This window comes from Pristis pectinata, chromosome 19 (genome assembly GCF_009764475.1).
Source record: "Pristis pectinata isolate sPriPec2 chromosome 19, sPriPec2.1.pri, whole genome shotgun sequence".
Taxonomy (NCBI): Eukaryota; Metazoa; Chordata; class Chondrichthyes; order Rhinopristiformes; family Pristidae; genus Pristis; species Pristis pectinata.
The window spans coordinates 2701244-2720009 of record NC_067423.1 but is presented as its reverse complement, the minus strand read 5'-3'; the positions used below and the strand labels follow the sequence as shown (position 1 = coordinate 2720009).

Genomic DNA, 18766 nt, shown 5'->3' with positions numbered 1-18766 from the left:
ACGAGGTAGTGTTCATGGGTTCATGGACCGTTCAGAAATCTGATGGCAGAGGGGAAGAAACTGTTCCTGAATCGCTGAGTGTGGGTCTTCAGGCTCCTGTACCTCCTCCCCGATCGTAGTAACGAGAAGAGGGCATGTCCCGGGTGGTGAGGGTCCTTAGTGACTTACGCCACTTTCTTGAGGTACCACCTCTTGAAGATATCCTCGATGGTGGGGAGGGTTGTGCCCGTGATGGAGCTGGCTGAGTCTACAACCCTCTGCAGCCTCTTGCAACTCGGTGCATTGGAGCCTCCATACCAGGCGGTGATGCAACCAGTCAGAATTATTGTTACGTGTAAGTATAATGCTTCAATTTAATCATTCACTTTTTTTCTTTTATTACACAAGGATAAAGATGATATTTTTGAGTCTGTTCAACTCAAGTCCCCAAGATCACACAATATATGAAGATGTAGCTTCAGAAACGTTGGCAGTAATTCCTCCTGTGACATGTGGAAGCACATGCCAAGCACAAATGACGTGGATGACAAGACTTCTTAAATATTACTGTCCCTGAAATGCTTCTCAAAAGAACCATTTGCAAACAGTTACTGTTTGATTGCCTTATTGTGCTGGATGAAAGGGGTCTCAGACCAGAGTTGCCAAAACGGTCAATGCCTCTGGTTGCCAAACTGACAACATATATCTCAGGAAGAGCTTACAATCATTCTCAGTAATTGTTCACCAACATGATTGGGTATTTTCTGTATACTTTTTCATTGTGATTTCTGTGTGATTTTTCCAGGTTATTTTGTCTTATGCTGCTTTTGCAATCCTGCAGTTAACTGCAGTATTCCATGTTGAAAAGAAATTAAGATACTGCAACTATAAATTCTATTGTTTAATATTCCCCATCATTAATTATATTTATGTTGTGCAGTGCAGCAAATGAACTGCTATTGCATTGACGTAAATTATGTTTGCAATGAACCATGTGTAATTCTTAAAATATACAAACCCTTCCTATCAGGATACAGGTTTATTACAGTAGCCCTCTGCACTGGAAAGGTGGTACTTTGTGCTTTGGAAGTTATTGTTTAGTAGTTTATTTTAAAACCTGGGTGTTACAAGTCAGTGCCTGGTCTGATTAACGTGTTTCTATCTGACCACGCCCTCCCTGCCTCTCATTCAGTCATCCTTGCCATTTGAGTGAATATTTTTTTCTTAAAATAAATTTTCATGCTTTGCAATGCTTCTGCATTTTCCAATTTCACCATAAAGGCAAAAGAGGCCTGTTTACATTTTTAAAGAAATTTGGATCATCTACTATGAGATTTTAAATCGAAAAGCAAAAAAAAACTGAAGATGCTGGAAATCTGAAACCAAAACAGAAAATGTTGGGATACACAACAGGTCAGGTGGCATCTGTAGAGAGAAAAATCATCAATGTTTCAAGTTGGTGACTTTTTGATGAAATGTCAACTCTGGTGAAAAGTCATACTCTGTTTCTCTCTTAATAGATGCCACCTGATCTACTGAGTATTTTTAGCATTTTTGGTTTATATTTAAGAAAAGTTAAATTTTATTTTGACATTTATTAATACTCCCACATATCAACACCAAAATATTTTTATTCATTTTCAATTCAGTGAAAGAAAACTAATATTAAGAAATAGTTTATTGAAGAGTACCACAGCTGAAATAACTGAAATGACTACACTTCCCTGGATTTAGTGGTGTTAGAGAGAAACATGAAATAGTATCCATAACGCTTTGAGAGAAATTTTGGGAACAAGGGCCCTATTTTCATGCTGTGTGTGTTGTAATTGTGGTCATGATCAGAAATCCTTAAGCATTGTTGCAATGTTTTTCCCCCCACTTTGGACAGAGCCCCTGTGAAAGGCATTAACCCTGTTTCTCTGCTCTGAATTTCTGTGAGTGAATGTCCAGCAAATGAATCCAAACAGGAAAATCTTTTCGTGAAACACGGACGACAAACTTTAGGGAAGATTCAACAAATTGTGTCACTTACTGCAGGAGTTGCTCTATGAGAGAACTTGCTAGGAAGGTTTTTTCTTATGAATTCATACCACCAACAGCCACCAGAAGGCAGCAGCACTTTTAAAATCCATTTCCAAAAGCAAGCAGTTGAATTCATTAAGTGCACAAAGTACTGCCCCATTTATCCCTCCAGAATTGAATATGGCATATCATATTCCTTAAATCAGTAGTTCAATAGACCTCTGCTTATGAACTAGGCAGCATTTACAACAACCTACACTTCACGTGACTGGTTAGCACTTGAACTTATTTATATAAAAATAATTTGACAGACCAAAATGTCCCTTGCTATTTTGATGAGCATGTTGATTTTTAGTTCTGACTACTATATTTCTGTTTACATTATGAATGAATTGGTGATTTGATATTTTAAAACTGTGAAATAGTGTTGGACTATTTAAGATAGATAGTTAAGGTGAAATGTTCCTTTGAATTGTACAGGTGGGTTACTGGTAAAAGAAAGCAGAGGCTTTCTGTAAATTTAAGGTACAGTTTAATTAAGTGTTGCAGTGAACAATAAAAGCTTGCAAATTGAATGCCTTTTTGGGTATATTGATTCTGTTGTGCTCTGACCATCAAGGGGAATGTATTTTTGTCATAGTTCTCTATTATTCTGTAAACCAATTAGGAAATGAGACTGGGATAAATAAGCAGGATGAGAAATTGGGCAGGATTTGGGGAAAAGCAGAATATTCGTAATGCTTGTCGCAAGCTGGAAGTAAAGAATAGTGTGTTGAATGGTGCCTTGTACCATGTTCATCTATCTGGCAGAGTTAGCCATTCAATGCTAATATTATTTCACTGGACACACAGACAGACAGACACACATACACAATGAAACAGGGGAGAGGTAGAGTTTCCAATTTGAAAGCAATTTGTAAATCTGACACAAATCACAGCCAAAAATGCACCCATTGTGAGAAATTATTTGCCCTCATGTTTTCTTCGAAGTTCATTTACTTATCACTGAACCAATATAATAGGGCAGTGTTTCCAAAACATTTATAAATACGTTGCTTTAAAAATATTTCTTGATAGATTTATGTGGTAACTTGAAGTTTGATGAATGCAGTGGGAAGAGAATTTATTGAAGAAAAGTAAGCATTTTAAAATCAGATGTGTGTGACTTTGACTTTTATAAATTATATTTATAATGGTTACTGGATTGAGAGGTGTGGACTGTTGACTGGAGGCTTCAGTTCAAATCCCACATTGGCAGCTGGGAATCTAAATCAAGTAATTAACTAACTGGGAATAAAAAATCTAGTATCCGTATCGGTGACCACGAAACTACCAGGCTGATTAAAAATGCTAAAAACGCTTGCATACCACAAGGAAGGAATTTGGCATCTTTCTCTGATTTGGCTGTGTCCAAACCTATGAATTAGGAGCAGAGAGGAGGCCACTTGCCCCTCGAGACTGCTGTGCCATTCAACAAGATCATGCTGTCGCTTTGCAGTAACCCTTCACCTCCTTACACCTCCAATCTAACCACAAAGTGGCTGACTTCTGATGGAACAGCCAGCAAGTCGCTCAATTCAAGGGTAGTTAGGGATGGGTAATAAATGCTGGGCTTGGCAGCCACTCATGTCTTGTGAAGAAATTAGAAAATCTCCAGTTAGGGTAGGAGATATTGGCTCATTCCTTAAATTAAGAAAGAAAGCTTCCACTATACCTCCTTGGGTGCAAGATGTCTTGGTTAAGTGTTGGCGTTTCCTTGATTAGTTCTGGGCTGAGTATGTTGAATAAATCAAACAATGGAATCTGGCCTGTGGTTAATTCATCTTTGGGAGGTGTCACCACATTCGTGGCTGGGGTCACCGCTGAGCTTTTCTTAAATTTAAGTGTGTTGTGTTTGTGTTTAAAATTCTGCACTGGTTATTCCAATATCAGCAGAAATTCCTCCTGAAAAAGATATCGTCCAACTCCAAAAGACTGAGTAAAAGCATATCATTTTGATTTAAGAAATTATTTGCTGGGTTAGATTTAAACACAACTTCATCTTTCCAATGGCGTCAATATATTACACAAAGGAAAGCATTTTAGCCATCTCTAGATGTTCAGCCTCTGTAGGTGTAGAGGTCTGCAATGTTTAAACCTCTTTACATGTGTTGTGTATTCCAATTTTCCAGAGTTTGTTCATTGTGTGTATATTTTGTACTCGTGTCTGAGGTTTACTTTCTTCTAAGTTGTATAATTGTCATTAACCAAAATAGTACTTGTCTTTTGTGGCATCTTTCTTAAATAAACATAAGCAGTTTTGGGAATTCTTATGTCTGCTTTTTTTAAATGAGCAAATTTCATTATAATAAGATATTATGTTATAAAGCAATTTTTTTGAAGCTATTATATTTAACTCTTCAACATTTTAGAGTCATAGATTTAGAGAGTTATACAGCACAGAAACAGTCCCTTCGGTCCAACGTGTCCAAGCTGATCAAGTCTGAGCTGGTCCCATTTGCCTGCATTTGCCCAGAATCCCTCTAAACCTTTCCTATCCATGTACCTGTCCAAACATTGTAATTGTACCCGCCTCTACCGCTTCATCTGGCAGCTCGTTCCACACATCCACCACCCTCTGTGTGAAAAATGTTCCCCTGCAGGTCCCCTTTTAATCTTTCCCCTCTCACCTTAAACCTGTGTCCTCTAGTTTTAGACTCCCCTACCCTGGGGGAAACGACTATGACCACCCACCCACCTTGTCAACGCCCCTCATGATTTTATAAACCTCTATAACGTTACCCCTCTGCCTCCTTCACTCCAGGGAGTGCAGTCCCAGCTGAATACTACATTTCTTTAGTGTTTTCAGCTCTGAAATTTTGAGATTTGAAAAACAGATCCTCAAATGCTGGGATGATTTAATGTCTCTCTCACTGCAGAGGCTCACATTTTTAAGTCTGTTGTCTTTGACATTTTGAGTCTTTATTTGATCTCGCTGCAGATGTTGTATCATCTGCTGGCTGTTCCTGTTATTTCTGTCACTTCTAATGTGATGATAGTAAAATGAGCACCAAAGAGCCTGTGTTACTATGGATCCCCCTTGGGCTTAATGTTCTGTGTTCCATAGTGCCAGTTACTGGGGGAAAAGTATGGGAATAAATTGAGTGATATTTCTGTCTTGGATTACTGTGTGAATCAGTAGTTTCAAATTTTCTTGCAACTATTTGTTGTAGTTTTTTTTTCACTCTGAAGGAGGGGCAGCCAGATGATAACCCTGATTTTCCAGTTTTATAATAACCAACCTATGTTCCTTATTCATGTTTTTCCCTTTGGAGCAATGGATTATTTCATTTATTCAATGTATTATCGTGGGTATAACAGATCATTCATAAGATCATTGGGGGCATTTGAGGAGGAAGTAGATAAGGTTTTAGATCAGGGAATTGAGGGGTGTGGGGAACAGGCAGCGAAGAGGAGATGAGACCCGGGGTAGATCAGTCATGATTGCATTGAATGGTGGGACATTGAGGGGCCGAGTGGCCTACCTATGTTTACAACAGGTCTGAACAAAGTCCAGCCTGGGAATTTAATAAATGACAGCCCAGAATTTCTTCTTCTGTGATGACCTACCTTTACTGGAGTTATTACAATAGTTTAGCATAATGGCTGGCACTACAGCTTCTACCACCGCTCTAGGCTACGAGCTTCACACCGCCCCCTCACAGCTGTCTTGGTCACCTTGTGGGTTTTCTGGTGACTGACCAGGTCATCCTTCCGGACTGCTGTCTCTCTGCAGCTGGCAGCTTGTTCTTGAGTCTAAATTCTGGCTTGTAGCCAGTTGTCCTCGGGTATTTTCAGTTTTTCACAGGTACTCCTTGTTCTTCAGTCGTGTGACCTTGCAGCTAAAGTTTGCTGTTTCCCTTAGCCACAGGTTGCAAACCTTGTTGATCAATTCCCAAGCCTCTGTACAACCTGGCCTTCAGTACACCAGAGTCTGGCTTGAACTATGTTGTCTATGTGTCAGTGTCCCATTTATCTTAGGCCAATTGAATACAGCACAAATCAACAATGTTAATTAAGTTACATGTCACGTGCTGAATACCCCGGGTGAATGAGTGCACACGGCTGATTTCGCCATTCTCTCCTTCCTTCGATTGTGCTGTCTTTGATGCAAGTGCAGGAATTGGTTTGATTGAGTGAACCAGTCTGCTCCCATTGAGGAATTGTCATTCTGTTGATGTTTGACGATTATTACACGGTAGTGTAGCGGTTAGCGTAACGCTATTACAGTGCCAGCGACCCGGGTTCAATTCCAGCCATTGTCTGTAAGGAGTTTGTACGTTCTCCCCGTGTCTGCGTGGGTTTCCTCCGGGTGCTCCGGTTTCCTCCCACATTCCAAAGACGTACGGGTTAGGAAGTTGTGGGCATGCTATGCTGGTGCCGGAAGCGTGGCGACATTTGCGGGCTGCCCCCAGCACATTCTCAGTAACGCAAAAAGACGTATTTCACTGTGTGTTTTGATGTACATGTGACGTACGTGTGATGTACGTGTTAAGTTGATGGACAACAACCTGAGCTGATTGGCATTCTGAAAGGTTGGTGAATGGGGTTTGCTCCAGTGACAAATTGGGGATCGATTTAGACTGTATTGAACCCTGGTTGTCACATCTCGATCTGTGGACAGCCATGTCACTGGGGTTCAGGGAAGGAAACTGCGTCCAACTCCAGCTCCATCCTCTGAATGGTTCCTCCAACATCTCCTAAATCTCTACCTTAAAAGGTTCATTTCAAAACCTCCGTCTTCCTCAAAGCATGCTGGGATTTAAAACATTATGTATGAAAGGCCACAAGTCGACCTTTACAGCACAGCCTCCTTATCTAATGCTAACTTATTTTGAGATAGGGGTTTGAAGCATACTCGAACCTGAATGAATCCTTGTCTTGCATCATCTCCCCATGTGTTGCCCTAATCCAAGTTCTGCCCTATATTGCACCTTCTTTAACAGCCACATCTAGGAGCTCTTCCCCAGTTCTGGATACAAGTCATGGACTCCGGTTCTCTCTCTACAGATGCCGCCTGACCTGTTGAGTGTTTCCAACATTCATATGATATTGATTAAATGTGTGGTTATGCTGACAGTAATAAGGTAATATCTCAGTGAAACATTTCTTAGGTCTGTGAGTAAAAACTTCTTAAATCCCTTGGGAGAGGGTAGGATATGCACCCAGCCCCCTGATGTAAAGAGCTCTTGGAACATTTATTGTTTCCATTGTATAAACAAATGTCCTAAGCCAGTTGAAAAGGAAGAAATGCTGTGTTGATGGAAAGATTAGGAGGGAGGGGTCAGCAAAATCCAGTTTGAGCAGGGGGTGATGTAAGGGGCAACAAACAACCTGCTGAAGGAACTCAGCAGGTCAAGCAGCGTCTGTGGGAGGAAAGGAATGGTCAACGTTTTGGATCGGTGCCCTACGTCAGGACGTTTTGATCCAAAACATCGACAATTCTTTCCCCCCCCCACAGATGCTGCTCGACCTGGTGAGGTCCTCCAGCAGATTGGCTGTTGCTCCAGATTCCAGCATCTGCAGTCTCTGGTGTCTTGCTGGTGATGTAGAGGATTACAGACTGACTCAGCAGCGTTGATCCTGAAGATGGTTGTTTGTGGTTGAAGGTCAGTACAGGCCACAACAATGTTTGGGGAGATGAAACAAGGATATACACGATGAGAGGGTATGGAAGAACAGAGGGTCCTAGGAAGGTATGTTCACAGATCCCTGGGGAGAGGACAGGTCAACATGGTGGATAAACTGGTATAGGGTGTGTTTTGCTTCCCTCGCTGAGGGCGGACATGAGCAGAGAGGTTGTGCTGGCAGTCCATCACAGAAACCAGCCTCCCCTCCATGGACTCTGGCTACACTTCTCGCTGCCTTGGTAAAGCAGCCAGTATAATCAAAGACCTCACCCACCCCGGACATTCTCTCTTCTCTCCTCTTCCATCGGGCAGAAGATACAAAAGCCTGAAAGCACGTACCACCAGGCTCAAGGACAGCTTCTATCCTGTTGTATAAGACCATTGAACGGTCCCCTAGTACGATAAGATGGACTCTTGACCTCACAATCTACCTCATTATGGCCGTGCACCTCATTGTCTGCCTGCACTGCACTTTCTCTGTAACTGTAACACTTTATTCTGCGTTCTGTTATTGTTTTCCTTTGTACTACCTCGATGTACTGATGAAATGACCTGTCTGGATGGCATGCAAAACAAAATTTTTCACTGTACCTGTGACAATAATAAACGAATTTTAAGTGACAATCCAGAAAACAAGTTCAAACCCCACCAAGTTAGTTGTGCAACTTGGTCATAGCATTTATGGAATTTGGAATTAATAAAAAACTGGTTAAATTAACAAAAAAAACTGGTCATCAGTAGTGATGAACCCAGAACAACTGGACTGATAAAAACCCCTCCGGTTCACTGATGTCTTTCAGGGGAGGAGATCCGGTGTCTGGTCAGACCTATATGTGAGTCTGGACCCACAACCATGAATTTGGCTCAGCCATTCCCTCAGGTCAAGGGCAGTGTGGAATGGGTGATAAGTGCTGACTGAGGCAGTGAGACCCATTTGCTGGAATATGTACAAACAAGCCGGAGGGTGATAACCAGTGACTCTGCCACCTGACCAACTCAACTCTCAGTGGATTTTGCTCAGATTGTTACTGCATTAAACAAGAAATGTACCATCAAATGGCAGGTTATTGTGTATAACCAATTAGGAACTGCAAGCCATTAAAAGAAGAAAGTTAGTAACAGGAGGAGGGAGCAAAAGCTCAGTAATAATAGTCATAGAGTAATACAGCATGGAAGCAGGCCCTTCGGCCGAACTCGTCCATGCTAACCATGGTGCCCACCAAGCTAGTCCTCTTTATAATAATCCCAGTCCAGATGAAGGGTCTCAACCCGAAACATCAACTGTCCATCTCCCTGCATAGATGCTGCCTGACCTGCTGAGTTCCTCCAGCATTTTGTGTGTTGCTCCAGATTCCAGCACCTGCAATCTTTTGCGTCTCCAAGCTAGTCCCATTTGCCTGCATTTGGCCCATATCCCTCTAAACCTTTCCTATTCATGTAATTATCCAAATGTCTTTTGAAAGTTGTTATTGTACCTGCCTCAACCACTTTGTCTGACAGCTCGTTCTATATACTAGCACCAGCGACTCGGGTTCAATTCTGGCCGCTCTCTGTAAGGAGGTTGTACGTTCTCCCCGTGTCTGCGTGGGTTTCCTCCGGGTGCTCTGGTTTCCTCCCACATTCCAAAGGCATACGGGTTAGGAAGTTGTGGGCGTGCTACGTTGGCGCCGGAAGCGTGGCGACACTTGCGGGCTGCCCCCAGAACACTCTACGCAAAAGATGCATTTCACTGTGTGTTTCGATGCACATGTGACTAATAAAGAAATCTTATATCTTACCTTATATACGCACCACCCTCTGTGTGAATAAGTTGCCTTTCAGGTCCTTTTTAAATCTTTCACCTCTCACCTTAAACCTATGCCCTCTAGTTTTTAGTTCCCCTTCCCTGGGGAAAAGACTGTGTGTATTCACCCTATCGATGTCCCTCATGATTTTATACACCTCTGTAAGATCACCCCTCAATATCCTTCATTCCAAGGAATAAAGTCCTAGCCTGCCCAACCTCTCCCTATAACTCAGGCCCTCGAGTCCCGGCAACATCCTCGTAAATCTTCTCTGCGCTCTTTCTAGTTTAATGACATCTCTCCTATGACAGGGCGACCAAAACTGTATGCAGTTCTCCAAGTGTGGCCTCACCAATATCTTGTACAACTGCAACATGACGTCCCAATTCCTGTACTCAGCTGCCTCCTTCACCACCCTGTTTACCCGTGTCACCACTTTCAGCAAAGTATGTACCTGTACTCAGAAATCCTATGAAACTCTTTGATTAGTCCATTGAGTAAAGGCAGCGACATAAATGAGTAGTGGTACAGTGTCAGAGGTCAGAGATTTTTATTCAGTTTATTTTACATTAAAGTTTTCATTTTTGTGCTGTTAAAACCATGTTACGTATTGTAACTATATACAACATAAAAATTACTATGCAATCTAGTGTAAATACATCACGTACGGCTGTAGAACCTCAAAACGTTAGAATAGTCAGTTGGTCATATTTTCATACAGTGCCTGCCTTAAGTAAACCGTTTATAACAATTTATGTAAATAAGTTATGTACAGGATAAAATATTAACCAGAAAACCCAACTATAGTTTAGTTACTTACAGCCCTTAAAAATATCTTAATACACTGTCTCTACAAAAGTTACTGTACCCAGGGTGTGTCACCTGTGTGATTCTGACAGGAGACGGAGTGTTGGATTGGATACCGGCTTCATAAAGATGAAGTGGTGGAGTCCAGAATTTCCCGTCCGTTGCAGACAGCAGGGACGTAGTGAGCGCTGGCAGATGCTGAAAAGCAACAGTATCGGGGCAGGTTACTCCAAGTGTCCTTGAAATGTAGAAAGGAAAACATTCAAAGTAAATCTAGAGTCAGAGGTTTCTTCCCCATCCTGCCGTATTAGGCTGTTCCCGTTCTGTGAGCACCAAGAAGCCCCTGTCCATAGATTTCTTGGAGTTAATCATGATGGCAGCTTGTTCAACTTTGAGGAGCATCGCAATGAATCCACGTGTCTGGTGTGGGGTTCTTGTGCCTTTGTTTAAGAAGGGCCACAGGGACAAACCAGGAAATTATTTGTGGGTGAGCCTTGCACCGGTGGTAGGGAAATTGTTGGAGAGGATTCTTAGGGACAGGATTTACTCATGTGGAAAAGCGTGGACTTGTCAGGGACAGTCAGCGTGGCTTTGTGCAGGGTAGGTCACGTCTTACAAACTTGCCTGAGTTTTTTGAGAAGTTGACGAAGATGATTGATGAGCATGGAATGGATATTGTCTACATGGACTCTAGCAAGTCATTCCACAAGGTGGGCTGATCCAGAAGATTAAGGCACATGCGATCCACGGAGACTTGGTAGACTGGATTTGAAATTGGCTTGGCCATAGAAGACGGAGGGTAGTGGTGGAGGGGTGTTATTTTGACTGGACCAGTGGTCTGTAGGGATGGGTGTTGGCATCTCTGTTGTTTGTGATATATAAAAATGATTTGGACAAAAATGTAGGCGAGCAGGTGACACGAAAATGGGTGGAGTTGTGGACAGCCAGAAAGGTTGTCAACTGATACGGCAGGGTAGGGGTACGGCAGGGTACAGAAGAAATGGCAGATGGAGTTTAATTCGGACAAGTGTGAGGTGTTGCACTTTGGGAGGTCGAATGTGAAAGGAAAGGACATACAGTAAATGGCAGGACCCTGAGGAGCATTGATGTACACAGGGATCTTGGGGTGCAGGTCCATAGCTCCTTGAAAGTGGCAGCACCAAGGGAAGGGATGATAAAGAGGGCGCACGGCATGCTTGCCTTCATAGGTTGGGGCAATGAGTAGAAATGTCAGGCACTCATGTTGCAGCTGTATAAAACTTTGGTTAGGCCGCATTCGGAATATTGTGTGCAGTTCTGGTCGCCCCTTTACAGGAAGGATGTGGAGGCTTTGGAGAGGGTGCAGAAGAGGTTCACCAGAATGCTGCCTGGATTAGAGGGCATGAGCTACAAGGTGAGGTTGGACAAACTTGGATTATTTTCTCTGAAGTGTTGGAGGCGGAGGGGAGACCTGCAGAGAGGTTTATAACATTACGACAGGCGTAGATAGGGTAGACAGTCAGGGTCTATTACCCAGGGTCGAAATGTCAAATACTGGAAGGCGTAGGTTTAAGGTGAGAGGGGGAAAGTTTAAAGGAGGTTTGCGAGGCAAGTCTTTTTACACAGAGTGGTGGGTGCCTGGAACGGGCTGCTGGGGAGGTGGTGGAGGCAGATACGATAGAGGTGTTTAGACAGACACATGAATGGCAGGGAATGGAGGGATACAGACCATGTTCAGGCAGAAGGGGTCAGTTTAATTTGGCATTATGGGTGGCACAGACATGGTGGGCCAAAGGGCCTGTTCCTGTGCTATTCCGGTGTTCCATGTTCTACGTGTGGTTAAGCAGCCCAGAGCTGAGGGAGTGCAGCACCATCAGAGGTGGCAACTTTCAGATAAGACATTAAACTGAGGCCCCACCTGTGTGAGGAAATCCCCCGTGACCACAGTTCGGAGCGGATGATTTCTCCCAGTGTCTGGACCATTCCTCAAACATCGCCACCAGTTCAGCTGGTCAATATCACTTTGCTGTGGGACCTTGCTGTGCCCAAGTTGCCTGCATTACAACAATAACTATGGAGCAAAGGCACTTCACTGGGTGTCACGGGTTCTGGGATGCCGTGTAGATGTGAAATACGGTACAGAAATGTCAAAGTCTTTCTTGCTTTTTTCTTCCCCTTGGTCTACAAATAACACCGTCCATCACTGGGCAGTGACCAGCAGCCCAACCACTGCCTTCCCCTCTCTGCACCACAGCAGAGGCAAAAACTGGACTTACAACAAACCAGCCAGCCAGCCGTCCAGAGACAGATCTCCAACCTGCCCCATTTCTGTTACCTGTATTTAATTTGTCTTGGTTTCAGAGAATTGGGTGACATGAGCGATGCCATGCTCCAAACCCAGAGTTGTCCCTGCCAACCACACCACATTGCACAGGGGGCTCCACTCCTCAAACCCTGTCACACTGAGGACGGTTGGAAGGGGAGGAGAATGTGTTTTCACCAGGGATGGCTGAGAGGCTGTGTGTACACCAGCGACCAGCAGAGGGAGTGAAGGGCTGGCTTGTCAGGAGTAGCTTAAGAAATATATATATGCAGGGTGATAAGGCAGTGAACTGGACACAGAGTCACACAGCAGGGAAACAGGCCCTTCGGCCCATCTCGTCCATGCCGACCTCAGTGCCCACCTAACCTAGTCCCATTTGTCCATGTTTGGCCCATGTCCCGCTAAACCTTTCCTATCCATGTACTTATCCAAATGTCTTTTAAATGCTGTTATTGTACCCGCCTCTACCACTTCCTCTGGCAGCTCGTTCCACACACCCACCTCCCTCTGTGTGAAGAAGCTACCCCTCAGATCCCTTTTAAACCTTTGCCCTCTCACCTTAAACCTATGCCCTCTAGTTTTTGGTTCCCTTTCCCTGGGAAAAAGACTGTGTGCATTCACCCTATCTATGTCCTTCATCATTTTATACACCTCTATAAGGTCACCCCTCCGTCTCCTACGTTCCAAGGAACAGTCTTTGCCTGCCCAACCTCTCCCTATAACTCAGGCCCTCGAGTCCTTGCAGCATCCTCGTAAAGCTCCTCTGCACTCTTTCCAGCTTAATGACGTCTTTCCTATAACAGGGTGACCAAAACTGAACACAGTACTCCAAGTACGGCCTCACCAACGTGTTGTACGACTGCAACATAACATTCCAGCTCCTGTACTCAATGTCCTGACTGATGAAGGCCAGCTTGCCAGATGCCTTCTTCACCACGCTGTCTACCCGTGACGCCACTTTCAGCGAACTCCTGGGTCCCCCTGTTCTACAACACTCCTCAGGACCCTACCATTCACATGGGATAAAGGTCTAGTTCACATGACAACTTCTTTAGGGGAGGGTGGTGCTTATATGGAATGAGCTGCCAGAGAAAGTAGTTGAGGTGGGTAGAACAAGGATATTTAAAAGACATCTGGATGTACAGTATATAGGATTGCAAAGGTTTAGATCTAGTTCACTGCCATAGGCCAACATGTTGGTCAAACAGGGTTAGTACAGGAGTTGGGCAAAATCTGGTGCATGTACTTGAAACGTTGATAGATGTGTCAAACCAATTTCCTCTGGTGAGAGTATTGTGGACAGGGAAACATATTCTCATAATTACAGAGAGAAGGAAAATAGGATGTATCTTTCCCCAATAAAGGCAGCAGGAATTGAAACCCTCTCTCCAATGGGCCGACGGGTTGTGGGGACTTTGGTTTGAGGAAGATTCCGAAGGATGGGGAATGTGGTTGGGTGATGGGTAAACCATGTTCTGAGTGGGAGACTGGATCTGAAGGACAGGACTCTCCTGCTCCGGCATTGCACTTGTTTATACTTTTTTCTAGGAATTTTGCATGATTTTGCTCTACCCAAGACTGCAAGAAATTGCAGAGAATTATGAACACAGCCCAGTTCATCACACAAACCAGCCTCCCCTCTATTGACTCTGTCTACACTTCCCACTGCCTCGGGAAAGCAGCCAACATAATCAAAGACCCCTCCCACCCTGGACATTCTCTCTTCTCCCCCCTTCTGTTGGGCAGAAGATACAAAAGCCTGAAAGCACGTACCACCAGGCTCAAGGACAATTTCTATCCTGCTGTTATAAGACTCTTGAACAGACCTCTCACACATGAAAAGATGAACTCTTGATCTCCCAATCTACCTCATTGTGGCCCTTGCACTTTATTTGTCTGCCTGCACTGCACTTTCTCTGTAACTGTAACACTATATTCTGCATTCTGTTTTCTTTTTACTACCTTGATGTAATTATGTATGGAGTGATGTGTCTGGATGACATGCAGACAAAAGTTTTTCATTGTATTTTGGTACATGAGACAATAATAAACCAATTACCAATATCCTCTGCTGCCATTAACTGGACAGATGGCTGTATAAAAACGTGTCAGATGTCCGTTTTAAATGCTCGTGCGAGTGGGCAGAATGTGGAAAGGCATCCTGGTGAAAATACCTTTTGGTTGAATAATATGTCAATGGCTAACGATTTGGAAATGTCGTGTCTGAGGTGGCTAGGGGGACCTCGCGTGTTTTCTCAGAGTTGGAAGGGCAGTGCTCCCAACGCTATGGGGGTGAGTGTAAAACATCTGTGCTATCGATCCCCTTTGTACTTACAGTGAGAGTGACTGGTGACAGTCCCACTGACACTGAACCTGTTCATGGTGAGTCTGTGGCTCGTTACGTTCTTCTGTGGTTGGAACACAATAATGTGGACCTTGGGTGCAAAGAGACAGCCCAGCACCACAAAGCCGCTCAGGCTGACTGAGATACACATTGTAGTGGTCTGAACCTGTGGAACAAAGGCAATTGTTAGACAGCTGAGACTAATACTGAGCCATAGACCAAAGATACATATGATTGGCATTCGAAGTGGTATCTCTTAATTGAGAATCCAGTACCACATGCTCAGTTCCACCTAGGACAAAGCACACAATTTAATTAACTGTCTAACGTTCACTCCCTCCATCGCTGGTGCACCAGTTATGAAACACACTGCAGTTACTCACCCAGGTTACTCTGAATTCCCCCAAAACACCAAGGAGGATGAGGGCAGCAGGTGCATGGAAACACCACTGCCTGGAAGTTCCCCTCCAACACCATCCTGACTTGGAAATAGCTCACCGGTCACTGGGTCTGAATCCCGGAACTCCTTCCCCCACACACTGTGGGAGGACCTTCACTCGAAGGGCTGCAGTCGTTCAAGAAAGTGACTCACCCCCCCACCTTCTCAGGGGCATTTATGGAAGGGTAATTTGAAGAGGTGACCAAGAGGATTGATGAGGGCAGGGTGGTAGACGTTGCCTACATGGACGTTAGCAAAGCATTTGACAAGATCACTCATGGATGGTAGGATGGTCTGGAAGGTGAGATCACAGAGAGTCATAGAGCAATACAGCACGGATACAGGCCCTTCGGCCCAACCAGACCATGCCGACCACAGTGCCCACTCAGTCCCAATTTCCTGCGTTCGGCCCATATCCCTCCAAGCCCCGCCCCCTCCATGTACCTATCCAAGTGCTTCTTAAATGATCCTGCTGTACCTGCCTCACCCACTTCCTCTGGCAGCTCGTTCCACACACTCACCACCCTCTGCGTGAGAAAGTTGCCCCTCAGGTCCCTTTTAAATCTTTCTCCTCTCACCCTAAACCTATGCCTCCTAGTTTTGGACTCCCCTACCCTGGGGAAAAGACTGTTACCGTCCACCTTATCTATGCCTTTCATAACTTCTATAAGGTCACCCCTCATTCTCCTATGTTCCAAGGAATAAAGACCCAGCCTGGCCAACCTCTCCCTGTAACTCAGGCCCTCGAGTCCTGGCAACATCCTCATAAATCTTCTCTGCGCTCTTTCCAGCTTAATCACGTCTTTCTTATAACAGGGTGACCAAAACTGTACACAGTGCTCCAAGTGCGGCCTCACCAATAACTTACACAACTGCAACATAATGTCTTGATTCCTATACTCAGTGCCCTGACATGGGATCCTGAGTGAGCTAGTCAATTGGATACAAAATTGGCTTGGAGTCAGAGGGTGGCAGTTTTTCATACTGGAGGCCTGTGACCAGTGGTGAGTGGTGTGCCACAGGGATTGGTGCTGGGTCCACTGTTGTTTGTCATCTCTATTAATGATTTGGATGAATGGATAGGTGGCATAGTTAGTAACTTTGCAGATGACACTGAAATTGGTGGGATAGTGGACAGTGAAGGTTGTCACAGGTTACAACAGGATCTAGATCAACAGGGAAAGTGGACCAAGAAATGGCAGATGTAGCTTAACTCAGAGACACACGAGATTCTACAGAGGCTGGAATCTGGAGCAACACCCACAGAATGCTGGAGGAACTCAGCAGGTCAGGCAGCATCTATGGAGGGAAATGAATAGTCAACACTTTGTGTCTCGGCCCGAAATGTCAACTGTTCATTTCCCTCCATAGATGCTGCCTGACCTGCTGAGTTCCTCCAGCATTTTGTGTGTGTTGCTGGAATTTAACTTGGACAAATGTGAGGTGATGCATTTTGGGAAGTTAAACCAGGGCAGGACTTACACAGTGAACGGCAGGGCCCCGGGGAGTGTTGTAGAACAGAGAGCCCGAGGATGCAAGCACATAGTTCTCTAAAGGTGTTGACACAGGTAGACAGGGTGGTAGAGAAAGCGTTTGGCACACTTGCCTTCATCGGTCAGGGCACTGAGTACAGGAGTTGGGACGTCATGTTGTAACTGTACAAAATGTTGGTAAGACCACATTTGGAGCATTGTGTTTAGTTCTGGTCACCCAGCTATAGGAAAGTTGTCTTTAAGCTGGAAAGGATGCAGAAAAGATTCACGAGGATGTTGCTGGGACTGGAGGGCTTGGGTTATAAGGAGAGACTGGACGGGCCGGGACTGTTTTCCCTGGAGCAAAGGAGGCTGAGGGGTGACCTTATAGAGGTTTATAAAGTCATTAGGGGCACAGATAAGGTGGATGGTCACAGTCTTTTCCCCAGGGTAGTGGAGTCTAAAACTAAAGGGCTCAGGTTTAAGGTGAGGGGGGAAAGATTTAAAGCAAATTTTTCACACAGAGGGTGGTGGGTGTGTGGAACGAGCTGCCAGAGGAAGTGGTAGAGGCGGGTAGAGTTACAATGTTTAAACATCACTTCGACGGTACATGGATCGGAAAGGTTTAGCAGGATGTGGGCCAAACACCAGGAAATGGGATTAGCTCAGGTAGGCACTTTGGCCGGTATGAACGAATTGGGCCAAAGGGCCTGTTTCCATGCTGTATAAATCTACAAATCCATGACTCTCTGAGTCTAATAAGCGCTGGCTTTGCCAGCAACGTCCAGATCCCACAGAGAATCAAAATAGTTAATTGTCAAAAAGCAAATTTATTCATTAGAAGAAAGGGAGAAAACTATTTCCTAAGGCTGATTAAATGTCTTCTTATACTGAATTACGTGAAACATTAACTGTGAAAATAGTGCAGGGAGCAGTTCAACAAATTGTCGAAGAGTCACAGAGAGACAGCACGGAGAGAAGCAACCACCATGCATTACCTACAGTAATCCGACAGATTTTTATTCTCCCCGCATTCTCCACACACTAGGGGTAATTTACAGCGGGCAATTAAGCTACCAACGCACACATCTTTGGGATGTGGGAGGAATCTGGAGGACCTGGAAGAAACCCACGGGGTCACAGGGAGAACGCGCAAACCCCACACACAGACAGCACCCGAGCTCATTGAACCTGGGTCTCTGGAGCTGCGAGGTAGCAGTTCTAGCAGTTGCACTATGCTGCCCAAACTTTCACTGTGATCAAACTTTCCTACGAATCCTGTTCTATGAGTAACTTGGCTGGATTCTATGAATTCTCTGGCTGGATTGTCTTGTCACAGTGAATTCATGGCAATGCATCGCCACACACATTTCTGCTATTCATAAGCCAATTGTAAAGCCAATTGGCAGAGTTAACTCTGGGACAGGGTGTAACACTTATGAAAGGTTTAACCTTGTCCATATAGTCATTGCTAAAATATAGGAGAAAACAATGGGAGACACAAGAGAGACTGCAGAGAGGCTGGAACCTGGAGCAACACACAAAGCGCTGGAGGAACTCAGTGGGTCAGGCAGCATCTGTGGAGGGAAGTGGACAGTCGATGTTTTGGGTCGATACTCTTCGCCTGGACTGGTTATACAAGGAGACGAGTTCGGTAGGGCAGGAGCAGGCAGAAACAGTGGGCCTACTGGGGCAGTTTGGTTTGTGCATCTTGGGTAAGAGATAGAAACGGCCAGTGTGGGGTTAAGGAACAATGAGTTGGAGGCTGTGGAGGGGAGATCTCGAGGTGAAGGGGTTGGTGGTGGTACGAGAGACAGTGGCCTGATGACCCTTGGTGGGGTTCTGGTCTAGGGTAGGTAAGGGGAAGTGTCTGAGGGCTGCTGTCTGGCCTCTGCAAGGTAGAGAAAACAATGCAGATGGATATGTGTTGAGAAGAAAACTGGGACAG

At 44.6% G+C, this 18766-nt stretch overlaps 2 protein-coding genes across 5 annotated transcripts in view; one reads left to right on the top strand and one right to left on the bottom strand.

Annotated features, from left to right (window-relative positions):
* Window positions 1-4301, top strand: part of elapor2b (endosome-lysosome associated apoptosis and autophagy regulator family member 2b) — a 107857-nt gene extending 103556 nt beyond the window's left edge. The window contains exon 22 of the mRNA XM_052034256.1: window positions 388-4301. Within this exon, the coding sequence (XP_051890216.1) occupies window positions 388-447 (60 nt within the window). The 3' untranslated portion in view covers window positions 448-4301. The remainder of the gene's footprint in view (window positions 1-387) is intronic.
* A 5686-nt stretch (window positions 4302-9987) lies between these two features.
* The window catches only part of grm3 (glutamate receptor, metabotropic 3), a 192326-nt gene continuing 183547 nt past the window's right edge, over window positions 9988-18766 (bottom strand). For 3 of the 4 annotated variants that reach the window (XM_052034258.1, XM_052034257.1, XM_052034259.1), the window contains 2 exons: window positions 14899-15073; window positions 9988-10459 (listed from right to left, as the gene is read on the bottom strand). In XM_052034258.1, the coding sequence (XP_051890218.1) occupies window positions 10383-10459; window positions 14899-15073 (252 nt within the window). In that variant the 3' untranslated portion in view covers window positions 9988-10382. Of the gene's footprint in view, window positions 10500-14898; window positions 15074-18766 lie in introns of all 4 variants that reach the window. The other variant, XM_052034261.1, reaches the window with a different exon arrangement.